This window comes from Anas platyrhynchos, chromosome Z (genome assembly GCF_047663525.1).
Source record: "Anas platyrhynchos isolate ZD024472 breed Pekin duck chromosome Z, IASCAAS_PekinDuck_T2T, whole genome shotgun sequence".
In the NCBI taxonomy this organism is placed as follows: Eukaryota; Metazoa; Chordata; class Aves; order Anseriformes; family Anatidae; genus Anas; species Anas platyrhynchos.
In genome coordinates, this window is record NC_092621.1 from 19,035,153 (window position 1) to 19,049,293 (window position 14,141).

General features: G+C 34.9%; 1 protein-coding gene across 1 annotated transcript in view; it reads left to right on the forward strand.

Moving 5' to 3' along the window:
• IL31RA (interleukin 31 receptor A) overlaps positions 1–10,938 on the forward strand; it is a 35,401-nt gene extending 24,463 nt beyond the window's left edge. Inside the window, exons 11-16 of the mRNA XM_038170978.2 lie at positions 1,119–1,220; positions 2,380–2,526; positions 5,098–5,238; positions 6,526–6,619; positions 8,131–8,209; positions 9,000–10,938. Of these exons, the coding sequence (XP_038026906.1) occupies positions 1,119–1,220; positions 2,380–2,526; positions 5,098–5,238; positions 6,526–6,619; positions 8,131–8,209; positions 9,000–9,629 (1,193 nt within the window). The 3' untranslated portion in view covers positions 9,630–10,938. The remainder of the gene's footprint in view (positions 1–1,118; positions 1,221–2,379; positions 2,527–5,097; positions 5,239–6,525; positions 6,620–8,130; positions 8,210–8,999) is intronic.
• Positions 10,939–14,141: the final 3,203 nt, after the last annotated feature.

Consider the following 14,141-nt stretch of genomic DNA (forward strand, 5'->3'; position numbering starts at 1 on the left):
GGAGATGAGCTTGCAAGCATCTGTTTTAGAAATAACATTTGCATTATTGTTCTGCTTTAAGTCAAATAGATCACTTTCATACCTGATTTAACATATGTGCTTAAAGGAACAAAGGGAACAAGATACCTAACGTTAACAGGAATTGAGCATCTGCATTCATATCACCCACATCTGAAAGTCTCCCCCTTTATCCTGATCTGGAACATCATACTGTAAATTGTATCACATTATACACAAAATGTAATATTATTGAGATTTGAAAGATTGTATAAAATTTAATATTAAAGGTTTTGAACTCATGCAGCTTTCCTCAGACCATTAAAAAAATAACAACCTTATTTCATGCTTTATTGAAATTCCACCAGTAATTTAATAGCATTTTTAACTCTCAGATTTTCACAAAACATGCAAGATGGTGTTTGTTTCCATATTAGATTAGGATACAGGTTTCATGTTTAAGCAATTTGGTAGGTTGGTGGCCTAGCATGAAATTTGCAGTGTCTATTCTAACAGAAAAATCTAGATCCATAAAACTGAATTCAAGGGAGAAGATTGTGTCTTCACATGTTTTAGAGAACAAGAAAACTACAAGAGAATTTCATAGAGAATTATTCATTAAAATAAGCAAATGGAGTGACTGATCAACTTGGCATGTTATATATAATCATACAATCTTTCCTGTCCCTGGAGATGTTCAAGGTCAGGTTGGATGGGGCTTTGAGCAACCTGATCTAGTGGGAGATGTTGCTGCCTGTGGTGGAGGGGGGTTGGAACTGAGTGATCTTTAAGGTCCCCTCCAACCCAATCCATTCTATGATTCTATGATACATAATCAAATTTGTGTTAGGACCTAAAGCATTCCTCAGAGGTTTCAGTGGCCTTATAATGCACTGCTAAATAGGTGAGGAACTGCTCACCATTTTCTGGTAGGAGCTGACTTTTTTTTTTTTTTTTAATTGATAAACTCTGAATAGTAATGATCTGGCTGTGTATGTAGTTTCCATGAAAAATCAGTGTGCAGAGTACATGTTATAAGTACAAAGGCAAAACTGTAAGCCGTATTATATCTATATGTTTTATGCGGAGAACTGTGAAAGTACTCTTTCATTTTTTTTCAGAAATCTTTAAACCATTTGTATGCTATAACATGTCAGTGTATCCTCTTTATGGCAATAAAGTAGCAGCTCCATATTCCATACAAACTTATGTTCAAGAAAAAGGTACGTATTTTGTGATGTTGTGAAAGGTATGCTGTTAGGTTGTATTTTCTTTGATAAATTAGGTACTGGCATTATTGAAGGACAGAAGCAGATGCTGAGGAAGGTTCAGGTACAGCTCTGCTTGAACGTCATCCATTGGTTGCAATGCTTATGTACGGTATACAACACACTTGGAAAGAGTATAGCTAAAAAGACTATTTTATTTTATTTTATTTTATTTTATTTTATTTTATTTTATTTTATTTATTTTATTTTATTTTATTTTATTTTATTTTATTTTATTTTATTTTATTTTATTTTATTTTATTTTATTTTATTTTATTTTATTTTATTTTATTTTATTTTATTTTATTTTATTTTATTTTATTTTATTTTATTTTATTTTATTTTATTTTATTTTATTTTATTTTATTTTATTTTATTTTATTTTATTTTATTTTATTTTATTTTATTTTATTTTTAATTGGCATCTCTTAAATGCTGCAGCTGCATTTAGATATATAAGTACACTTGATTTTAATGATGCAGTTGACTGAGCTAGTTGTGCTCCTAATAAAAGAGAGATTCTACTCACAGAATAAAATTAATAGTTTGAAAAGCTTGCTTTTTGTCCCATTGTATAATATTAGAGAATATGTGCTGTCCTGGATATAAAAAATGGTAAGGACCCATGAAGTTTATGGTTGAACAGAAACTGTAAATGAAATAGCATTTCAGAGGCAGGGAGGGAATATTTCTTTGTAGAAGTTTAATGTGAATGCAGTGATTTGTACAGGCAGCTGCAAGAATCTAATTTACTGACAATTTTAAGATTTTAGGTGAAAATTTTAATGTCTGTGCCTTTAGATCTGTGTAAATGTGCACACACATTTCACAGTATATTATTGTTAGTTACTTGAAGAGGTAACAGACTGTTGTTTGATAGAGTAATACTAGCACAACTTGGTTTTGAATGCTTTCCTGGTCATAGTGAGCTGTAACAGTATTAAAAGTTGACAGAGAATGGGAAAGAGGATAAAAGTTTGGGTCTGTGTCAGAGCACTAATAAGACATTTACTTGTACATTTGCTTTCTTAATGTTCCTGGTATGTGTGAGGTAACATATGGATAATGCTGTGACATGTAGACAGTTTTTCTAATTTATGATGCTTCTGTGCAGAGCCATCAGAAGGTCCTGTGGCTGATACAGATGTTCTAGGCAAAAATGAAGTTGTAATAAAATGGGAGGAGATTTCAAAAGATAAAAGAAATGGCTTTATCACCAACTATACAATATTTTATAAACCTGAAGGTGGAAAAGAGTTGAGTAAGTATACATTAAACATCAAAGATTACAACAGGGCTATGACAATCTGCTGTCTGATTATAATAATTATTTTTTAGCTATTAGCATACTTTGTTATTATGTATTTATACTTTACAGTTTATACTTTGTTATTATGTATTTGTTACATAAATATGTCTGAAAATACTGGTACTAAAATGTGGCTTACATAAAGGACTGATAGTTTTAGCTGAGATGTTGGAGAATTCTAGTGAACAGTCCTTGCTTTAATATTGCATGTTTATTCTTGCTTGGTTTCTTTATCTGTTTTGAATTTATTTTGTACAGCACAGCTTTCTGTTAGTGAATCTTAATAGTGAATCCCTTCTGCATCTTTGATGGGATCCAGATCTGCCGAATCTTCAATTGTTAAACTTAGTGTGTGACAGCATTGCCATTCCTCTTCTTTTTCCTCGACTTGGATGGCAGCTCATATATGAGAGACTTTTTACAACCTGTTCTCCATAATGTTAAAAAATAAAATAAAGTTTATGCCAAATTAGAAAGTATTATTTGCCAGATATTTGTAGTTTTTCACTTTTACATAAGTATTAGTCTCTTTCCTTCTTCAGATCTCTCTGTCAAGACACACATTTGGAGCCAGTTGAAAAAAATTGTAGTAGAGACAGAGGAATTAATCTGCGGTTAGAATAAATTGGCGAAGCATAGATTCTGTGCCAATTCAGGAATTTGAAGCACTTGAGGGTTCAGTAAGTTTATAAGTTCCATGTTTGTCCTTGGAAGGATGCCTTTCCCAAGTCCTGAACTTCTAGAACAGCGTGGTAGAAATTTACTGGTAGAATTATTTTCACAGTGGATTCAAAATAAAAACAAAGTAGCAAACAATAGCCAAGAAGCAAAAACAATCTGCCAGGAAATAATTTCTATGGACATAGTTTTTTAGATTAATTTCTTCAGATGAGCTTAATGTTTTGTGTTTGATATTGCTTTCCTGCTCTGTAGGCTGGTAGCACACCTTTTTAATAATCGCCTATATCAAAAACAGCATCCATGCAAAGTGTGCATAACCAGTATAATCCTATCTATTCAGAACATCTAGCATGAATCTCAGCAGAATCTTTTGTGAGACGTGTTTCAGTGATCTAAATTTCTTCTTCCTGAATAGTTTATCAAGAGTACTGTTGGATCATTCAATGCCTTTTAAGTTGTTCTTTTTCCTTCTTTGTTTTAGACATCACTGTTAGCAGAAACCTAACATCTTTCTTTAAACAATCTCAAATTTACAAATCTTGACATGTCTTCAGTTGCTTCTGGATAACCAGTTCAGAGCCAGGGCAAGAATATTTTTGGTAATTTGTAAGTTAGAAAGATGAAGCTATGACAATTTGTGTCAGATTTAGTCTTCTACGTATGATCTTCCTTACCGTGTTAGTTCCTGAATGTGTTAATGCTGAACGTTTTGTGCAGGGACATCCTTAAGACATGCAGCCTCAAACAAAAAATCAAAATTTGTAAAGCATTGCAAAGCTTCTCACGTGAAACACTGTGCCCATTTTAGGACATCGGATTAGTTTCTTAAGGAAAATATTACTAAATAGCAACTCACGGGAGTTAGTCTTAAAAGGCAAAGCCCAACTGTACTGTCGTTTTTTGAGGCTTCCTTGATATCACATCTTTTTGTCACATCTAAGAGAGAACTTTGAGTTTGCGCAAAGGTGATTTCATTGATGGCCTTTAAACTCCAGAACTGTACTTTTCAAACCTTGATTTAAGAGAAACTTAGCTCAATCTCAGGGTATGTTGCAGTGTATCTATTTCCTGAGCATTTCTTGGCTGAGCTAAATGGTGATGTATTAGCTTTGATCTCATTTATCAGAAAATGCTTTAATTTCATAATACACAAATATGTTCTTAATTCTGTTGGCAGACGTAAAATGTTACGATATACATGTATGTCCTGCTTAGAAAAAGTTAAAGTAAAACATATCATACCAATTCCAGGAATGGACAGGGTATTAGAAACATTGAGTTCTATTCAAAAAAGCATTTGGAAACTGGAAAAATTGTGTTGTTTTTGGCTAACTTCCTCTAATTTTATTGGGGTGATACTGCAGTGCTGGTAGGCTGCATCCTTTTGGATGATCAATGAACTAAAAATATAGTTAAATTTTATGAGCTGCAGAAACACAAATTTCACCAACTGTTTTCAATTTTTTTTTGAGTTTAGGTTCCACAGGTTGTAGAAATAAATTTCAGAAGCCACTGGTGTTGTTTTTTTGTGTGTGTGTGTGTTTTTTTTTTTTTCCTTGTGATAAAATACTTTAAAATGTTTTAAATTTAGCAAATAATTCATGTGATTATTTTTAAAAGTAACTACATAGCGGTTTGTTTTTTTGCTCCAGTTAAGTAACATCAACAAGCATTGTTTGATAACAAGCATTCTACCACAGTGACTGATAGGGTCACTTTGTCAAGTTGTTCAGTCATCTTTAAAAACACTCTGTGTAACATCTTTGTAAAAGATGATAAATAAGTGTACAGTTCTGATATAACACTATCTTTTTTTTTTTTTTAAATCTTTTCCTAAAAAAGATGAAACAGTGAACTCTGATGTTCTGCACCACAGACTGAAGTCCTTACAGGCTAATACACAATATACTGTCTATATCATGGCAAGCAATAGAGCTGGTGGAACCAGTGGAGAGCAAAAAACCTTCAAGACTTTGAAATTCAGTAAGTAATATTCCAGGTTTGTTACTGTTATTTTGAAAAGGAGTTTTGAAGTAAGAAATACAAGAATACAAGATTTCTTTGTTTAGGCATCTGTAAGAGTTATTTTTATCTATTTATTCTTTTTAATGGGTGTTAAAGACAAGGAAGATTCACCAACACTTGCTGAATTTAACTCAATCTCATTGAACATCTTTACAGACTAAAACCTCAGGATAAGAAATCAAAATGCCAATTCTTTTTGCTGTCAGTAAAACCATGGAATACTGTGGATCTTTGGGGGATCATCGTATTCTTTGTGTGCCATCAGTTATGGGATAGAGCGCCTTACTGTTTTTCAAAAAGCAGATGTTTTTGAGTTACTAGAGTTAGTCCACTGAGCCAGATTTTTAATGTGGAGATTGGTGTGACGATTGTGTGCTGGTACTTCAGACACTTCCTCTTTCCTGCTTCTGAAAGAATGTTTTCCATATTTATTAATATTCACAGTGTTGGCTGAACTGATATATGTAAAAGTACAGGAGCTAAACAGGTCCTTGAACAGGTCATGAGACATGAAGCTAACTCTTTTTTTTTTTTTTTTTTCCCAGCTCGTAAATTCATCTTCTAGTTTGCCATTCAGATGCAATATAGGTTAGGCTGTGCTGAGTTTTGGTCTCTATTGCTATCAGGACCTATGTTGGGAGGTACTTGGAAGCAAGGTTGGCAATCGGAACAGTCTGTTTCAGTCATGAGAGTTAACTGTATTTTATTTATATTTAAAGCCTACCTCTGGCATTAAATTTAAAATCTATTTTGTACTAACAGGTAGAAGTGGCACTGTACAGCAGTTTTAGGTGACTCTAAAACAACAACTGCCCAGAGAGGTATTAGACTTCGATATTCAAAGATTGGTTTGGTACTAACACGGACACTAGGCAACCTGATTCTAATTTCTAAGTTGGATATGGTGAATTGCATATGTCCCCTCCCATCTGATTCATTGTGAGATTCAATTAAATAAAGTAATTTTAAAATCTGATACATCTGTTCCTGAGATATTTTGAGAAGTTCCAGCATAGGCCGCTTTTCTGGCTTAGTAACTATGACTTGTTAGATGCAAAATACTCATCTTTTGACACTTTGTACAACGAGTATGGCAGTATTCCGAGTAACTTTAACTAGTTTTGGCAAAACTTTTAAAATTGTGCTAATTAGGTGGCTGATGTTGAAAATCAGCTGTCTTAATGGAATACATAAAGAAATTATAAACATCTGTTTGTTTGTTTGTTTTTTTTCTTTCCTCTAAAGATAAAGAAGACATTATTTTTATTGCTATACCCGTTGGATTAAGCATGTTCTTTCTATTAGGCCTTTGGATAACATGCATTTTGAAAAAACACATGTGAGTACATTTTTCATCTTCTGAAACTGAATTTAGTCTTTAAGTGTAAAAAGCCCATTTTAAAATTTATTTTCTAAATGCTTCTGGGCTGGGTTTCAAACCAATGTCAAATTAGAAAATAGAGCTAATGGAGTAACAACTAAAAAAGCCTAAATATCTTGTAATTGTAGTTAATGTGCTATAGTCCAAAAATAAATATTATTTTTAGAAAATGCAGTAGATGGGGAAAATAAAGGAGAAATCGATTTACTTATTATCTGTATCAGTTTGTGGCAGATGTTACATGCTAGTTGCAATTCTGTGGTCAATCAGGTGAGGGGAGTGCAGTTTAAGTCAGATACTGAAATAATAATGCCAAATGAAGCTGACAGAAATCTTCCTATACTTTCTTAATATATCTGCAAGTACACCACTAGAGCAGGTTTCATGTAACCTGTATTGCTTAGTTACACTAAGATTTACTTTCGTTACTTTGTGACTGTAAAGGAGTTATTAAGAAACTAAAAATTTCATCATGTGAAGCATTTGGATGGTTGATCCATGAGTTTGCATCCATTATCTGTGTATGAAATGTAATGCTTTCATCTACTGTCACAGATGTCCCCTGCCAGATTTTAAATTGCTTTCTTGGAGCGTGGGGACACTGCAAGATCCCAAAGATAGCTGTGATGATTTGTTAAGGTTAAAAATATGCTTTTATGTAGCATGAAGAATGACTGGGTTGTTGGGCTGAAGCTGAATCATAAGCTTAATAATCTTAAATATTTGGGGAGGTTCTTAGCTATGAAAACTGGTAAGTTGATATGTAAGTATAGTTGATGTGATGTGTCATTTCCAACAGTTTTACGTCTTCATCTGTATTGTATATTCTGATTTTTCATAAAAGTAGGAAATGATGCTTTGATCCTGGAGAATACTTTGAGATGTACTTTAGTGTTAATATTCTTGTGTGGATTGAACTGCAATGTAAAAAGTCAAACTATGACCAGGTTTTCATTCGCTTATTAAACGTAATATGAACAAATGATTCATTTTGTTTCCTGTTTACTACTCCATCAGAGTAGTAAAAAGTGAAGCTACAGCTTCATCTATTGTGTTTTATCTGCTGATGAAATAAGAACTAAGTGTAAATTTAGTGTGGTGTAATGTTAGGGACATTTTCACTAGAACAAAGGTAGCTTTTCACTGAGGAGCTACCAGAAACATGATCACAGCAGCTGTTACACACAGCCTTTTTCTGGCATACTATTACTTAAATTACCACATGTTCAGAAAGTTGACTATGCATTAACAATTCTTCTGCAATTTCTCTGTAGAACGAGATTTTTACTTGACATCTTTTCTAATAAAAATTGATATGAGGGAAAATGATTTTAATGAAAAGTACTGTGTCAGTGTAAGAAAAATTTCCTTTGTGAAAGTTTGGTATTTTGACCTCTTTGATTTTTATTCCTTTAGCTTTTAATAATCTATTTTTCATCAGTTGACTAAACATTATTTCTCAATATTAGGTTTAAAAAGGTTTGCTGGCCTGATATACCCAACCCTGCAGAGAGCGTTGCTGTGGAATGGCCTCTTGATGCATCCATGGTAATAGCTGACATTTTATTTATTAAAGAAGGGATCAAAGGGGCGGAAGACAACTCCTTCTCTAACATTAATTTTATGACTAACTGAAAGAAAAAGAGTATTTGATTTCATTCTTTTAAGTATTATAAAATGCTTTTAGTTGTATTTCAAACAAGTAGAAGGATGCATCTTTATAAAGTATAGTAATTTAATTCTTACTTACATGATAACAGGAAATAATGTTTCGGAATTATGAAGTTATTGGTGTACATGGCTCATTAAATACAGCCAATTTTTCACAGGTTATTGAGTCTATTGACTCAAATCACCACATCTGGATATTTCCTCCCTTCTCCACAAAAAACAGTCTAGTACAACAAATAATCAGATTTGGTAATCCTGAGGTATACGGTTGTACTAACTTTTACATGTTTTTAATTTATTGATATTTATGCTTATTGAAGTTCTCATGAGTATTTGAATGGAGTTGATCAGGGCTCTGTAACAAGCATAATCTGTGGAGAATGGGATTTAAAATTTTGTCTGTAAAAGGGTTATTTAGAGTGGAAAAAATGGAAATAGTTCAGGTTCCATGATATGAAAGTGTTTAACAAATGGATAGAATAACAATGTAATTTTTAATACTCATTTAAATATAACTGCATCACAGCTGAAATGCACACTCTTTATTAATATACTTTTAATTTTAAAAGTTAAACAGATCAAGTGGAAATATTTTATATATTAAAAGATCTTCTGATACATTATCTGTCTTTATGTAACTTTCAAATTCATCTCTTTGCACTGACAGAATAATTCGTTTTTGAAGGGAGTGACATATGAGGATAAAACCTTAGGCCTGGAGGACTTAAATGTTTTGGAAGATTGCTTTCCTGAAGAAGATCATGAAGGATTATTGCTAATGAACTGTGAAAACCATGTTTCTGAGTGTACTGATACTAATGCAACAGCCGTACAAAATATCTCCGAACACAAAATAACTCTGTTAAATGGAGAAAAAAAGATACAGTATAATGAAGAACATGAAGTTGCTAAATGCCTTTCACCATCTATGCCTTATGTAATTACCGGTGAAGATTTCAGAAGTCAAATGCATTCAGCTTTGATACCAGCCAAGAAAATCCAACCCATAGAAATGCTGGAAGACGATTTACGTGAAACCCAACAGATTTCAGATAAAAAGGAAGAAAGTGATAACGAAGAAGTTTTAAAGCTGGAAGATTTCAGTGAAAAAACATTGTTCAACCCATACCTTAGAAATTCTGTTAAAACAAGGGAATTTCTGATTTCTGAGAACTTGCCAGAACATAGTAAGAATGAACCCAAGAAGCAGCCAACTGTTTTACCTGCTTTTCAACAAAATGCTGTAGGACAATCCTATGTAACACTGGACATGGTTGGTCTGGCCACAGCTCATTAGCAAGAGAAAACTTCCCGTGTACAGGCCCATCTTGGCAGTGCTGCTTTTACATATTCATATGTGCTAACCTGGACGATCATGGTTACTTTGGATGAAATTATCCCATTTCTTTGAACAGCTGTGAAGTTATCAGTGCACTGTGTTTATACCTGCTGAGGTTTTAGTGTTGTGGTGTTTTTTTATTTTTATTTTTTAACCATGTAGATGTGTCAGTAGTGAGGCGTAGGAGGTAAGGTAACTTCTGTTCTTAGTTCTTGATTTTGATTTCCACTGTGACAACATCCATCAGTGCAAATTGCTCACTGATTTCCCCCCAGGCAACCAGTTGCAATGACTGAGCACTGTTAGGGCAATGTGCACAAACTTGAGGGGAGCCAGTATTTGCCAAATACTTCCTTAAGTTACATGAAGTAGAACCGCTTTACTATTTTTATCCTCCCCCCACCTTGTTTTTTATCTGGTTTTATGTGTAGCATTCCTCCTGTTCTGCAAGTAGTTGGCAGACTTCAGTAATCATCCTTCTGCATCCTGAACACTGAATCAGCAGTTTGGCTCATAGTTTCCATGTCTTTAATGAGGGGATATGTTGTGTATATGCTATTGATTTATCAGCATTTTGGGAAATACAGGGTTATGTTGGCTTGCTGCCTTCCCTTTCTCTTGTTTTTAATCACACTCCATATTTTGTGCTACCTCTGTTTCCTGCTTATTCACCACTTTTTTTTATTTTTATTTTTATTTTTATTTTTATTTTTATTTTTATTTTTATTTTTATTTTTATTTTTATTTTTATTTTTATTTTTATTTTTATTTATTTTTATTTTTTTACTGTTTACTGCAAGATATCTTCTAATCTTCTTGTTACTATGCCCTTAATTTCTCCTGTTTTAAAACTGTTTTCCTCAGCTGGAGTTTCAGAATTTCAATCTGGAAAAGAAAGCTAAGTATTGCATCTTCTGTTAGAATAAGCACTGAATTTATATCTAGGAAAGTGTTTTTCTTAGAGGTAGTGGAAAAAAACACCAAATCTACCAGATAAACATAAATATCCTCTGATAACTGATTAAGTATTAGAGATTTCTACAAGCAGACTGTAACTTCTGTCTTTTGTTTTATGATTCTGAGAGGTCAAAACCACTTACAGTTTTGATTGTATATAGGCAGCAAAAGTATTAGGCAGGAAACTCCAAGTTATTTGTTTTCAGTAGGAAAGAGACTATCGCTGTAAAATTCTTACTAAAATATTTTATTATATTATAGGTAAAAAAGAAAAGATGGAGTCAACTCTAAATAAAGTGTTTAAAAGGTGTTTGGTGTGACGTTTGTGGCAAATGTGGTCACTCGAAGACTTTAAACTATTTTGGAAGTATTTAAAGGCTTGACATTATCACTCTTGTGCATGACTATGGACTTCTTCAGGGGAGAAAAAGAACAGGAGTAGTGGGGATGGAAAAAGGAGACAAAGAAGAGTAGGCATAGAAAGCCTCCCCTGTGTAGGAAGAGGAGTGGGAGGCTTATGCCCTGCGAATTGTTAGTAGGTGTATCTTCTTTACTTACTGGATTTTTAGTTAAACATTCTGTGTTTTGTTAGTAGAGTTACTACTATTTACCTCCACAGCGTTTAAAATTCTCTGAACAGAAATCCCACAAACTTACATAGATTAGCCTAATGGACAAAATTAGCACATTCCATAACCATATGGAATATAGAATCCATATTTCTGTGTTCCTCATGTCCTTTAAAATCCCCTAAATAGGGGGAAAAAAAAAAAAAGTGCACTGGTAATTAATGCAGGGGAAAGAAGGAGTCTTTCTTCCTCCAGTTAGCACTCCTGTTTGGTGCCTGCTCCTCCACAGGTGATGTGATTGCTGCTGAACAGCTGCTGTAGGCATTGAGCTAGTGGTCTGTCCCAGATAACGCTGTTAAGATTGTGTTTTTCTTACCACTATGTGTATTTAATTACAAATAACATACTATCTTTTACTGTTCCTGAAAAATGAATTTATTATGAATAGATTTCTCTTTTTGAGATAGCTGATAACCTCTTAAGGTAGATGTTTCAACTTGTGTTCACAAGTGAGGACACAAGTATGTTCACAAGTTGTTCAGAAGCATTTCATTGCTAGTCCAAGTTTGGTATCTCCTGCAGCAGAGGTAAATGCTTACATGCGAGAGAGCCCTAATAAGAGCACAGTGTATGTGAGGGGCTCACAGCTGCTTTTCCTGGCTCAGCAAATGAGTTCATCTCACCCTTGCACAGTCATTTCAACAATTTCCTGCTTTCTTTCTTTTCTTCATTTATTGCACAGGTCTGCCATTAGACTCCATGCTTGTATGTAGCTTTAAGATTTAACACTGTAAGATGCACTCCAGTTATAATCCACCCTGCTGATGTTAGTTACTCCTCAGGGCAGACAGGACTTGAGAATTTAATGCCATTTGAAATTTGATCCTGTTACAGGCTTCTTACAGGGCACAGCTTACCTTAAATTACTTGCGTGGACATTTTAATTCCTCCCCCCCTTTTTATCTCCCATTTGAGTTTCAGACCAAGAAGATACATAAAAGAGATACTGCTTTATATACCTGTCTTTACCGTATAGGCTTGTATAAAAAAAAAAAAAAAAAAAAAAAAAAAAAAAAAAAAACAGAAAAAGAAAAAAATTATTATCAGAACAACAAAATCTAATCTAAATCTCCTCTCTTTCAATTTAAAGCCCCACTGCATTCAATTTAAAGCCATTCCCCGTTCCCCTATCACTCCACTCCCTGACAGAGACCCTCCCCAGCTTTCCTGTAGCCGCCTTTAGGCACTGGAAGTTGCTCTAAGGTCTCCCCAGAGCCTTCTCTTCTCCAGGCTGAACAGCCCCAGCTCCCTCAGCCTGTTGTCACAGGAGAGGTGCTCCAGCCCCTTGATCATCCTCATGGCCCTCCTCTGGAGTTGCTCTAGTGGATCTATGTCCATCTGGTGTCTGTGTGTTTACTGTACCTGCTGCTCTGCTGTTAGATTGACACTGGTATGTGCCTTGGCTTGAGCCCCCGATGCTGGAGGGAGGAAGAGGAAGACTCTGCCTAGTTCAAGGCTGTCTCCCCTTTCTCTGTCAGCACATCTGCATTTCCCATACAGGAAGGTGGCTGGCTCCTGCCCTTCTCATCTGAGTGCAAACCAACACTTCAGCAGCACAGATGATCAAGAAGCTTGAGGCACAGGCAGGCTCCAGTCCCGAGCTACAGTGATAATGTAGATGTTATCTTCCAGTGCCTCCATCGCGCAGATTATTACTGTGGGCGGTAACAAGATAATGACTTTAAATGCTCCGCGACTGCAGCTGTGATAGGCAACTGGCATGGTTCAGCTGAGCAGATCTTTGCAAACAAAGATCCGAGGGCCACAGTGTTTAGCTGTATTTCGTATGTTTCAAAATGACCGGGAGGAGCAGGGGTGAGAGGTCCTGCTGACTGCAGCCTCGTGCACAAACCATGGTGCATGCAATGTGCTGTGCTCATGAGAGTGAGGTTTCAGCTGGTAGTTTCTGCAGTTACCAAACGTCCAAAATTGCCAGTATCAACAAGAAAAGATAATGAGCCAACTCTGATGCTCTACTTCAGAGAAAGCTCAGATTTTCATTTTGAAATCTCCCTCAATGGATTTGTGTAAGAGGGCTTTGTTTTGACAGCCATGGGGTTTCAGGTATTAGAGGTAGCATTTTAACTTTGCCAGCCAAGATGTCAAAACACAAAACAGTGAAGATTCAACAGCTCAATGTGTGGGAGGTTGTTTATGTATCAAGCAATGCAATTCTGAATCTCAGTGATCACACACACGATGCAGTGTTTTAGAAACAAATGCCACGCTCCTTATTACAAGACATAAGCTGAGAATTTGTATTCGATGGCTCTATGCTTTGGTAGGACCTATTCTGAAATATTCAGGTAAGATACTCTGCCAAATGTTACTTGGAAATAACACACAGAGTTTATATAACATGTACATGATTTGCGTCTGTAAAATTGATCTTTAACATGCTGAATCCACTGCAAAGAGAGTCGAAGTCTCATTTTGCTTCTCAGTGTCAATGTTTGTGATGTTCATAGCAGGAGGCAGGGCGCATCCTCAGTGCAGGCAAGCCTTGAGCCCACAGGTATATGGACTTAGTCTAAATTCAAGTAGTTGCTAATAGCAATGCCTTTTGCCTCCTGGCAAGGGAGAAGTAAAGAAGTAAAGGAATAAATAAGTTCTTGTGTTGTGTTTGTCTTATGGCAATTCAGCATTTATCAGAAAATGTGCTACCCTCATATAAATAGAGCATGTCTAAAGCAATTGTTTGTCTAAAATATTGTCCTGTATACAGAGGATGACATTTGTAAATGGCGCAAACACTAAGCATACTTTTTGTAATACTAGCTGTTCTTAATCATAATGTTTACTGAGTGTATTTATTATAAAATGCAAACTCTACCCTTTCTGAGTATGTGTTGTGCATCCCAGTTGGATAATTTAGGAGTGAGGC